The sequence below is a fragment of the Calliopsis andreniformis genome, chromosome 7 (assembly GCF_051401765.1).
Source record: "Calliopsis andreniformis isolate RMS-2024a chromosome 7, iyCalAndr_principal, whole genome shotgun sequence".
NCBI classification, from domain to species: Eukaryota; Metazoa; Arthropoda; class Insecta; order Hymenoptera; family Andrenidae; genus Calliopsis; species Calliopsis andreniformis.
In genome coordinates, this window is record NC_135068.1 from 3,378,768 (window position 1) to 3,391,211 (window position 12,444).

Below are 12,444 nucleotides of genomic sequence, written 5' to 3' on the forward strand. Positions count from 1 at the left end.
AGACCATTAGTTCCCTCCACTCATGTTCAGAAAAATTCTGCACAGCAAGAGTTCTCGTGGTCACGGGTGTTTAACGTATTACAGATCAACTTTTAAATGCATAGTGTCATATGTTTTATACTATTTAAATAACAAGCTTGTGTAATTTCGTATAGGAAAATCACCTTCGAAATTAGAATTAAATGAAAATTAATTTTGGCGATTAAACGACAATGAACAGTAGTGAATGGGAATCCATGTACAGTAAGTTCTCGTTATATGTCGTCGCTGGGGACCGGTCGGGAACATATATCGCGAACAGAGTAGGAATCAAACTCCTCTTTTGAGTACGAGCCCATTGTTCCTTCAGGCGATAGCGTTGTCTCCTCTACTTGCTTCTACATTCCTTTTTGAGCAATGATAGTCAATCAAAGAAAAGGATAATGTCTGAGAAAGAGTGAGAGCAAGAGTTGAAAAATGAAGCGCAGTCGAAGTAAACGACAGCGTGCGAGAGAGAGTGAGAGCTAGTGATAAAGAATGAAGGGCAGTCGAAGAAAAGGATAGTGTGTGAGAAAGAATGAGAACGAGTGATGAAGAATAAGAATAAAGGGCGGTCGAAGAAAAGAGCAGCTGTGTGAGAGAGAAAGACAGAACGGATAAAAAAGAAAGAAGAGCGATTTAGAAAAAATGAAAGCGACTGGGATGCACATAGGCACTTTGTTTGCTCTAGAATTAAATGAAAGTGTTACCGTTACATGTAAAATTATACTATTTCAATAGCTTCTATTTACACTATTTTACGGTAACTTCTATAAATAAAAGAATTCTTCGAAAACTTCGATATCATATCATTTCTGTTTTAAATTAATTTTTTATATTAAAAATTAAGTTTTTGTATAAGAAGACTTTATTATATGGACTCGAAATTGCATCCCCAGACTGGCATATTTATTAAGCAAATTTATAAAATAAAATTTTCATTGAATGGATTAGATTTTGTAAGTTTTCTTGAATTAGGAAAAATAATAGTATAAAAATGTACTAATTCTTCATTACCCTTTACGCATGTTTAAGACCCTGTAATGTTAATGAGGCGGATAACGGAAATCGCTATAAAACAAATGACAATTGTACAATTACATTAGGTCATTCCATAAATAATGCTTCTGGAAATCATTTTATTTGTAAAAAAAAGAATGTGTATTGTTATTTTTACTTGCTGCTCTATCGAAAATTACAATGTACCACTATTTCCTATTTATCGGATAATTTTTGAGACTCTTTTTTGAAGGATCCTTAATATTGCGAATTAAAGTATAAAAAAAGAAGCAGCATTACTTTTGGGATCATCTAATAGTAATAGTATACATAGGGAAACACAGAATGGCACGCGCAATTGCAACAAGTTGTATTAACTTAAAATAGATATTAAAGAATAATAGTAAATATAGTTTAAAGAATATCCAGAACACCATACATATTTGTATTGTAAGCGCAACAAGACGTGAGCATTTAACGGATACATGTTTTTAAATGTCAAAAACTTCGAATTTTCAGGACTCTTAGAACATTCCAACAAAGATTAGATTAAAATTCAACTAATCAGCAGTGTATATACGCTCAGAGCCTTCTGGGGAAAACCCAGACACCATAATGGCGGCATCACAGAAAGGGCATTAACTTTCCCGCCAGAACGCGTCTATTCTTGCACGAGTCATCGGACGTTGCAGACATTGTTGTGGAAGTTCTTGCAAGAACGCTTATAGTATTGTTAATATGTATTTATGAACAGTGAACAGTGAAGAAAATATTAAAGTAAATAATGAACTAAAAAAGGAACAATAGACTGAACAGGAACGAGTGAAAAAATATTGTATTTTAAATAAATACATTCAGATGGAGAATTTCAACGGAAGTAACAAAATGGCAACAAGGAAGTCGTCATTATCCATGGAACACAGATTGCAGGTCTTGCAGGATTTGAACAGTGGATTATCTGTGAACGCTATAGCCGCTAAATATAATGTCCATTCCATCACCGTCAGGCGTATACGAAAATCGGAACTCAGCATTCGGCAATTTGTGAATCAGGGAAATCGGTTTAAAAAATCTCAAAGAATGAGGAAAGGAGCGTATGAAGATCTTGAAGAGCGTTTGTATGCATGGTTTAGAGAGAAGAAAGCACGTGGAGAAGTAATAACGGACATGCAATTAATGCAAAAAACTACCGAATTAAATAGAGAGTTGCCAGCAGCGTCAAAATTTAAAGGAAGCAAAGGTTGGTTGTATAATTTTAAGAAGAGATACAATATATGTTTGATGAACGTGAATAGAAAATCGACCAGTGTTAACGAGCGTATAAAAAATACACAGAAAAAAATTTCAAACATTCGTGAGGACAGCCAAAAGACTGAAGATGAAAGCATATTACCTAATTTGCAAGAACCAGTGAAAAACTCTGGAGAAAATATCAAAGACTTTTCAGGTACATTTGATCATCTAGAAAGACAAGATTTGGTGGAAGTGGTTTTGGTTAAAGAAGAGCCTAGAGTAGAAGAAGAAGAAGAAGAAGAAGAAGGAGAAAAAGAAGTAGAAGAGACACAAGAACAACAATGGATAACAGGAAAAGAGAAATGTCAAGAACAAGGAGGAGCAACTGCACAGGAAAATCAAGAAGAAGAAAATGAAGCAAGAGCAAGACATGCATTTAGTGAGCTAGAAGAGCTAAGTACAAAAGCACCATATCATGTACAGCTTATGCTAAAAGCATTAAAAGCATATTTCTTACCTGAAAATGAATAAGTGTATATAAATATGCATACAAACAACACACATATTATTACATTACTAAAGGTAAATAGAAATATACAAATTGTTTCATTAATTATTAAAAAAGTAATTCATTTATATTGTTTGATTTCAGAATATTTCTTGAGTAGAAAAGGATTCAAGAAGGACAGAGATTACTCGCAGAATATAGATTTTTGACGGATACCACTCATCCTCCATCAAAAGTAAGTTGTCAATTATGTGTGCATAGATTGTGATATAACATAAATTAAGATCAGTAGCTTATACAGGGTGTCCCAGAAATTTTGACATTGTATTCTACTCTTCCTAAGAATGTAAAAAAAACATAAGTCTGGAAACTTTTCCTTTTCAAGATATAACTGGTGTTTTGCTTGGCATTAACATATCATAGATTATTGAAAGAAACTTAGAAGATTTGGTGTATATCGAATTCCATTTCATGTAACATCTCAGAAGTAAAGAGTTTCCAGATCTTTTATTTATATGACATGTTTTTATCCTTAGGTAGTATACAATGCCAAAATTTGACCACCTATCTTTTGTACACACTGTATATAAGTTTACATATACTATCATATATGTATGTTAATTTACAGTCTATGTAATTATTAATTACTGATAAGGTTTTTCATTTATGCTATTGTTAAATTATTTATTATAGGATGCTTTTATAATGAAAGGATTCACATTACACATTAAAGATAAGTAACTACATATGCACAAATGCTAAATTTACAATGCGTTTAGTTTTTTATTAATAATAAAGAAATCTATTTTTGTTTGTTTTAGGACATTTCCAAATATACATGTGTCTTTCTGTGGCCCAGACTGATGAATCTACAATAAGGGCTTTCTACAGTGTTTAATTTTAGGACCATTTATGATAAATGTTCCAATACCCGAAAACTTAAGGTCAAATGTTTTAGTAAGTGAAAAATCTTGAATTGGCTCCCAGTAGCTGAATACGCTAGTTTATGATACAAAAAAATAAAATATAATATATTTCGTTTTTAATTAGGTACTTTAGTATTTAAGCTTAAAATTAAATAAAATTGACATTAGTAATCAACTACAGAGACGTGATTGGTTACTGAGCATTTACATTACATATTTAAAATAAGTAGCTACATCAATTAATAAATTACTGAAAGGCATAGTTTAATAAGAAGGTTAAAAATGTCTCTAACCTAAATTCGACTTACAACGAGCTATTCGATAGCTTATAATAAAATCCATTTTTTGCCAAGTTTCGACTCTGTATTAAAACTGCATTTTGATACATTTTTCTCAAGTAAGTGTTTTATTTGATTTCCGATATTTTTGTTTTGTAGACATACTATAGAACAGTATAGAATCAAACAAATAAAATGTCCATGTTTACTATAATCCTTACAATTATTTATTTTGTAAGTAATTTCTTAAACAAATGTTGATCATTGTCATATAATTGGATGTTGAAAAAATATGTATAACTGATGTAAAAAGTAGTCTAATGGGTTCCTATCTTTAGCTAAGTACTTTACCACTGTGTCATCGACACTGCGGTAAAATTTAAAATACATTGCAGATTGTATATTTCTTTTTTAAGCTATCAGTTGTCACACCTATTCTACAGCACATGGTTGTCACATTGTTACACTATGTTGGTATAATATGAAACAAATTTGCTATAATATGTAACGTGATTTTACGTGACATGATAGTAATGTGTTCGCAATGTGACCCGCTTCAATTTTGAAATAACTGCTGTTAAAAAAATAACAGTAATATTCGATCCAAAAAAATTGGAACATAGTTTCAATATTGCAGCAGAATATGTTTCGATGATACAAAATTAATAAATGAAATGATATGTAAGTATACCCAGCTCAAACGAATCTGGTCACACCGACACTCTCCATCTCTTTCTTACACGGGAGCCATGAAATAAGAGAGAGAGATAAAGAGTGTCAGTGCGGTAAAAAAAATTGTTAAGAATATAAGTTCCGACAGTAAACAGTTTTATGAAAAAATTGTAACTTTTTCATGTTATAATCAGTGTAGTTAACAATTTAGAGTAACACTATTAAAATTGTGGTATAGTTTGAAAAAAGAAAATAGTTTTTTAGTGCACATTTGAAAGAAAATATTTATTTGATGTATTGGAAAAGGGAAATTTTCGAATAAGAAAAGTGGTATAATTATTTGGATAATAAAATTTATCAGCAGAAGAGTACCACACTTTTTCTTTTTGAGTATTGATATGGATCGTTTTGATCCAGAGTGACAACCGAAGATTATATCCTATGGTGTTCTACTCAATGTAAGAACATCGAAAATTGCATAAAACATTTATTTACGAAAGAATGTACAAAAGTTTGACGTCTAAGTTACTCAGACACAGAAAACAATAAAGTAATTTTTAATTTTTTTTAACTACAGTGCAATTCGAAAACATTGAAAGTATGTAACAGCAATATGTATACGCGTTTACTGTAAAAATATATACGTAAATGCAGTTCCAGTATCTTTTTGCGTTTTTTAGTTTTCACGACTTATTAACCAAAACATCCGAAAAAATTCTCTAATATGTGTTTCAAAATTTGAAGTGCTTCTAATTTTTTATCCAAATTTTTCGTGTAATTAGGAGAAATTGGACAAAAACGTGATGTTCTATTTTTACGCCATATCTTTACGTTGAGATTGGTCATATAAGTAGAAATTTGGCAGAAATTGTATTTTTATTATCACTATCGAAATCGAATAAATCATTGTGAGTCGAATTTGTTATCGAGGCATTTTCGATCTCCTTATCTGGTTATGTCCTTTACAGTGTTTGGTTATTATTAGTACATTAATTCATTCTTGTTTGTTTTAGCATATCCATACATATTTCCACGTATATCTGCCCGGTTTTGATCGATGAATAGGCAGTGAAAATTTACTTATTTAATTTTTGGTATATCAAGGCACGATACTAGTGATTTTTACGAAGATGTATAGAAAAATAGAAAGTGAATATTTTTTATATTTATGTTGTTTTATCTGAGAAATATTGTTTCACATTCGAAATATTTGAAAGAAAGTATGTATTAGCCCTTCTACTACTATGCGAAAGTTACTGATAATTCGCCACTGTGAATCAGAAATAACTCCGGTTTCGAACCAGTACAGCGAGGGTTAAATATGCATCACTATACTTTTTACTTTCAGTGTACTAAATAAGTTGAATATATAAAATTATACTAAAATTGAGTGAACTTGTATTATTTATACAATTCCATATATACTGTAGTTTTTATTTCATATATGTATGTTTTGTTTAACAATACGAATAAACTGGTTTGCGCAAGAATTGCGTATATAAGCAAGAAATTGGTTTTGTAATTTATCAAAAGCGATAATGAAAAAAATGAGAGTCCCTAATATCAAAACAAACACCTTAAAATTATCTGAACCATATTGTATTTAAAAATTTAAAAACATGGTTCTTTATATTCGGTTGTAGTTTTTAAGTGCCTTTTAAATGCTTTTTTAAATGCCAGCCGTCACTTTGAAAGGAGTTGCTATGCAGTTCGGGTAATGTCACATTTCATGCTTGATAGATTTTGAAGGATATTTTATGCAGGTGATGTGAAAAAGGGTGAAAATTTACTGATTGAAATTTGGTGAATATGTAACCAGAATTTACTTTTATTTATTTATTCATATTTACTTTTATTTATTTATTTATTCATATTTACTTTTCATTTATTTATGAATTTATTGTTAATGATACGTCATGATCGAAGATATTCCCGTATTTGGTACTATTTTCTCTGAACTAGAGCACCCCTTGCCCACTTACAAGGAAACATTGCGAGGTGTAAATCTCCGATTTTGATGAAACTTGGCAGGATTGTAGAGTAGCCAAAAATACTCGACACGAATTTTTTTATCGGCTTTAATTCATGTTAAGGAAGTCAAAACCACCCCCAAAGTTAGGAGTGGAAAACATATTTCGCTTAATATCTCGAAAATTATTGCGTGTAGCAGAATCCATCTATGTAAACAGTTTTTGAAAGTATCAATTTGTTTAAAAAATATATTAAAAAATAGTATATTTTCGTTGTTTTCACTAACATTGATCGATCGTTTCACAAATTTGTATACGAATACTTTGAACCAAAACAAAATATGAATAAAATAGAATTTTGAATTTTTATATTATAAACATAATAACACAATAGCATTCCTAGTTAGACTAAATTTTGTGCGAAATTGGGCCCTGAAACGGGTGGCCTTAAGAAAAACACATTCTTATAATGTTTTCGACATTATGTTATGATACATGTTATTTATTGTTTACGAAATGTATAAATAATAACATTGTTAATGAATACTCGCGACGTCTTACACCTATTGCAAACAGTACGATAGGTTCATTGTCAGTGACCCTTACATAGATGAAAATGTAGCAAGATGGTTTATAAATCATTTTCCATCAATAGTTATTGTTGCGAGCACAAGGTACATGAGCATTGCTTGCTGTGCTCGCAACGAAGAATGAGAAGACGGTCGAGGAAGACATCTTGGGGCATTGATCAAGCAGAGTCAACTGATAGCTGTCAGCGTGAAAACGTTAAAACGTCGAGTCGAAACATAAAGCGCTTTTGGTTATTTTGTAAATAAACTAGTTAAGTTGAGTAGTGTTAACGTTTATTATTACACCGCAACAAACGCGATCTCGCGGCGCGTGTGGGGAGTCGACAACACCCCAAATCCGTAACATTATTATTTATTGTATGCAAACAATTGGAGTTTCTCCAGAAAATATGGTTCAATCGAATTTTACAAGAAAGTCTAATAGCTGAATGCAAATAGGTAGTGACTCATAATCTGCAGACATTTGATGTATCTTTGAAAAGAACAAAAATATTTGAGGAGCAAATGTTAGGTGACTCACCTTGTTTTCCTATCAGAAAAAAAGAAAACAGACAGCTCGTACCTACGTGACCTCTTTAGATACATACTACCTTAATATTTGCCCAGCATCTTAAGGAAAAACCACGCAAAAAACTTGAGCAGGGTGATGGTATTCCAAAACTTATGGGAATTTGCTGTTTTTGGGTTTTCGCTCTTTCTTTTCATTTTTAAGCTTCGAATATCTCTGTTTGAAGAAACCTCGTTTTCTGCAATCTTCTTGGGCGAAAACAGACCCGTACATTTCAGCAAATTTCGTTCTTCTTTAAATCTTGTCTCTGGTTTTCTTTCTTATAGAGATTTTAAATCTTTGTTTTTGAGTTTGTTCAACCTGCATCTACTTCCAACGAACGTAATAGTAGAAGGAAGCGCTCAGCATTCTACAGAAATAGTGTCCATTCTTCTCTGAGTCCTGCTAGGAGCACACACGAAGTAGAAGACCTAGCTCCGGACGTTTTACTAAGAAAGGACATCTAGACCTATAAAATCCGCAACGATCTTCATCTCCACCTTTCACAAGTGTCAGACTCTAACGGACCTCCATATTTGTTTTCTCAGAAACATTCTAAATTGTCATCTATTTTGTTTAACTTTGTTTCAATAAATGTCTACTTTAGCTTTTCTTAGGTTTCCTCTTTCCTCTTGATCATTCTTGCGACATTCTTTCTTCTCTTCTTTGGCTTTTTTTCTTTAAATTACTTTCTTGCTAAGGAAATGGATCAACATCGTTGCCCTCGTATTTCATGATTTCATATTTGCTCTTTGGCGAATGTTGAATACGGTAAATCATATCTTTCGACTTATCTGTTACGTTCAGCAGTTCTTCCTAGTCGCAATGCAGCTTCAGACATTTTCCTTTCCTCGTCCGTGATTGGAATTATTAGACTTTCTCCTGGGGCGAAGTCAATTGCATGAACATGACTGTAATTCCAAATTTTTATCTTTGAGCTGCTTAATTCCAGACAGCGTCGAACAAATTAATGGACCTTTCACTTTTTTCTCTAATGCAGGAAATGTGTTCCGTTTTCGTATCGTCGTTTACCTCTTCTAGCCTTCTCCAGAGATGAATTGGTAGCCGTAAGTCCTAGCCGTACATCACCATCCATGACATCATTTGAATCGACTTGTGCTTAAAAGATCGGTATGCTAAGAGGAACAACGAAATTCATTCAGACCAGTTGGTTCTGAAACGAACACGACCAGGTATTGCAGTAGCGTTCTAGCACGCAATCGGACTGTGAATGTAACCGCGTAGTCCAAATCTTCTGGTTTCCTAACTGCTGCGTCAATTCTTAAAATATGGCAGATTCAAAATTTCTGTCTTGATCGGAATGAATCTCTAAAGATACCCCAAATCGACAGATTACATTTGTCAAAATAGTCTTGGCGATTGTAACAGTTTGCAGTTTCGGCATTGGAATTACTACTGACAATTCCGAGAAATAGTCGACCACACCAGCAGATATTGATTCTCGGCATTAAATTTTTGGTATAGGTCTACAACATCTATTCTTTTGAACGAGGCTCTGACATTGTACATTTTCAAGGTCCTTGTACCCCTCTGACGTGGATCTTTCTTCATTGCATTAATCTTGCATCGCTGACACTAATACCCTGTCGACAGGATATACAATAAAGTCGTTGACGTACCTTTGCATCACGGGTCCCTTGCGTCCGCGGTTCTCGGTTTGCCCAGATCCTACGTAGTTCCAGTTCTGACATATTGCAGGGATATGTTGGGCACAATGACTTTATTTACAGTAATTACAATATGTAAGTTCGAGCGTAGGTCAGAAACGTGCATGAGAGCTGTCGATCGCTAATTAATTGATAGCTTGACAGGTCGAAATGATTCTTTTCACCAGTAGGCCATGGTGATATACGTGATGTTTACAATAATATTATTAATATGCATACGTGTAATAAATTAGTATTTTAAAGCTAAATATTAAAAAATTCAAAAACATGTGTCTCTTATTTTGGATCATATTTTACACATACTATGGTACATGAAAACTGGTTAATGTTTAGTTAGCAAAAATTTATAAAGAAATATTAAGTTTTAGTATTAAGTAGTTGCTTGTACTAAAAAATCTTTTCTCCTTTCTTGCACACTGTTGAGTACATGTCCCGTGAATTTGTTTATAATCCACAATTCAAAGTTTGAATGCCTCTGTGTTTTATATCGCTATATTAATTAATTGGTATTATTCATAAATATGTGTATGCAAAACACCAAATAACGTAAAAATTAATATTAAACATTATGTCAAGCAACATATTTTTACCTGTACTATCAAAGAAGATGTAATAAATTATCCAACTGATTTTATTATAAATGTAGCTTAACTATTTTTGTTTACACTTAAGATTTAAGTAACGTAATAAATTACAAAAATGCATTCATATTAAATGAAATTGTAATTTAATAAAACAAGCAGTGTATAGTACGAGAGAAGGGAAAAATATATAAGTAACTGAAATTGTAAATAAATTGTATTCGGCTTTCATATTCATTTCCAAATATAATAGAAGTAGAAATTGCATTAATACAAGTTTCGAAATGCCCGCCATTGGTTATATAGTCTCTACTACATCTTGGTAGAGGGCGTCTGTGTCGTTTTAAGAAACTCATCTATAGAGTGACTATACCCAGGAAATCAGTTTTCAAATTCGTAAACAGTTATCAAAGTTTCAAGCATAGTGTTTATTTTACAATTTTATGGATACGAAGTGCAAAACACTATGGAAACAAGATCACTACATAATAATCAAATACCTCGTGCAATTTTCGAAGGAAATATGATAAGAGAGCAATTTAATATAGATATTGGTCCTGAGTCTGCAGAACAGAATGAATCTGTTGAGATATTAAAAGGTGATTTGGCTATGCTTTAATATTATATAAAAAATTGTGACTTTACAAACACCCTATAAATTTCAACCCTTGCAAAGTATTTCACTGTTTTGTATTATAACCACTAAAATATAATAGAAATAAAAAAATGACCATTAAAGATGCTTATTTTAATTGTAATTATATAAGAATAATCATGATAAATAAATATTGAAATATTTTAAATATATTCTTTAGTATATTTCATATAATTATTATATTTATTTATAATTATTTCATAGAATTATTACATCAGACATGGACCATTTTTGGAGTATCTATATTATTTAATTTCTATCTGGATGAAACACATTTAAAACAATATGCAAAGCGATTAAGAGAAGAAGTTGCAGTTATGTTAACTCAAGAAGATGTAACATATGACGCTAAATTTTTTATTAAGGAAAATGTAACAAGACCTAGTCCAATAGATCCACCACCTTTGCAGGTTTTATCAATATTAAGAATTAAAATCTATTGTGTAGAATAATAAATTTCATATAGTTATCCTGCAAACTATTCATTTTTTAAACAATTCAGAGCAATGTAATTTCTTAATGAAATTTTCATTACAGATTGAAGTTCATGCCAAAAAAATTGCTAACGAAGAAACAATAGAGAAATGTATTTATAAAGGAATTTTTTTATCTTGGGGAACTACACGAAATGACTTAACCATTCCAAATTGTGTAAGATTACCTCTTTTGTTATGTCGTGGTACAAAAAGTTGTATGACAAGTGTTCACACTGTGTTAAGTTGGATGTTCGATTGCATGGTAGCTGCATTACCGGCTGTAGAAGATGATTTACTCTGGCTTATCCCAATTGTAATTGCTCCAACTAATCAGGGAAAACATCCAAAAAAAACAGATGTGATTCGGATGGAGTATAAAGTACCTGATTTCCCAGATACAGATATAATAGCAGTGCAATTTAAAATTATAGATTTAGTAAAAATATTGACAGTGTATGTTTATAAGTTAAAAAGTTATAAATACATACTAGCACTTATGCAAAATATGGAGCACTATTACTTAATCATTTATTGTACGTTCACATTAACTTTTAGAATCATGGAGGATCAGAGTGATGCGAGTGATGAAATTTCCTTTGATTTGGATCATATAGAAAAATTTCGTGAAATTTTATATGCTCAAATGCTAGAAACTTCCAATTTGCAACTGGGTTTGTGTATATTAAATAGGATTAATTTACCTACAGTTACTATAATGGAAAACAAAGTAAATATATTACACTCTGTATATGTATAAGTGTATTCCTAATGTTTGTACTTATGGAATATTTTGGTTATTTTATTTACAGATGAAAGTAATGAAGGCAAATACAATGAACCGTGTCTTATCATATTTAAATGAAAAAGCCCTTAATACGTTTCATGCATTAAATTTTAAGTTCTAAAATATTATTGTATAGGATCTGTAAAGGATATTGTAACGATCAGTTTTCCTGAAATATAAACATTATGTAATATAAAAAAAACTGTCTTTTCTATAAAACATACATATATTTATTAATATTTGATTTCATCTTTTTTTAATTATAATATATTAAAATATTTTACTTTAATTCAAGGACACCATTACAGATTACTTTATATTTATGAAATATAATATCGCTAAAATCTTAAACTTAAGGAGTATATTGATACGTAGAAAACAGTTTTATTTTAGTTTTTTTATCATTTTAAAAAGAATTTAGCATACCTGAGTTTCTGAATGCTCTTTCCTTTTAAACTTTACTGTTAAGGCAGTAATATTTGTAATCTATATATCCATTAAGTAGCAGAAAAAAAAATC

At 31.3% G+C, this 12,444-nt stretch overlaps 2 protein-coding genes across 4 annotated transcripts; both read left to right on the forward strand.

Moving 5' to 3' along the window:
• Positions 1–36: 36 nt before the first annotated feature.
• Positions 37–6,024, forward strand: LOC143181734 (uncharacterized). Of its 2 annotated transcripts, XM_076382291.1 has the most exons (6): positions 37–243; positions 1,537–2,257; positions 2,465–2,832; positions 2,903–2,993; positions 3,452–3,715; positions 5,648–6,024. In XM_076382291.1, the coding sequence occupies exons 2-3, from the start codon at positions 1,876–1,878 to the stop codon at positions 2,779–2,781; spliced, it is 699 nt and encodes a 232-aa protein (XP_076238406.1). In that variant the 5' UTR covers positions 37–243; positions 1,537–1,875; the 3' UTR covers positions 2,782–2,832; positions 2,903–2,993; positions 3,452–3,715; positions 5,648–6,024. The 2 variants fall into 2 exon arrangements, with proteins under 2 accessions (XP_076238406.1, XP_076238405.1); XM_076382290.1 differs by having other exon boundaries at positions 1,537–2,832.
• A 4,400-nt stretch (positions 6,025–10,424) lies between these two features.
• Positions 10,425–12,115, forward strand: LOC143181638 (uncharacterized). 2 transcript variants are annotated; one of them, XM_076382157.1, is made up of 5 exons: positions 10,425–10,609; positions 10,870–11,075; positions 11,203–11,594; positions 11,697–11,868; positions 11,951–12,115. In XM_076382157.1, exons 1-5 carry the CDS (start codon positions 10,477–10,479, stop codon positions 12,044–12,046), a joined length of 999 nt encoding a protein of 332 aa, XP_076238272.1. In that variant the 5' UTR covers positions 10,425–10,476; the 3' UTR covers positions 12,047–12,115. The 2 variants fall into 2 exon arrangements, with proteins under 2 accessions (XP_076238272.1, XP_076238271.1); XM_076382156.1 differs by having other exon boundaries at positions 11,203–11,868.
• The last annotated feature ends 329 nt before the right edge of the window (positions 12,116–12,444 follow it).

What these genes read in the sequence shown, in the direction of transcription:
- LOC143181734 (XM_076382290.1), top strand. Translation starts at nt 1,876, where the DNA reads ATGGAGAATTTCAACGGAAGTAACAAAATGGCAACAAGGAAGTCGTCA.
- LOC143181638 (XM_076382156.1), top strand. Translation starts at nt 10,477, where the DNA reads ATGGAAACAAGATCACTACATAATAATCAAATACCTCGTGCAATTTTC. An exon ending in ATCTGTTGAGATATTAAAAG is followed by an intron (nt 10,610 to 10,869) that starts GTGATTTGGCTA and finishes ATTATTTCATAG; the next exon opens with AATTATTACATCAGACATGG. An exon ending in TTACTATAATGGAAAACAAA is followed by an intron (nt 11,869 to 11,950) that starts GTAAATATATTA and finishes TTTTATTTACAG; the next exon opens with ATGAAAGTAATGAAGGCAAA.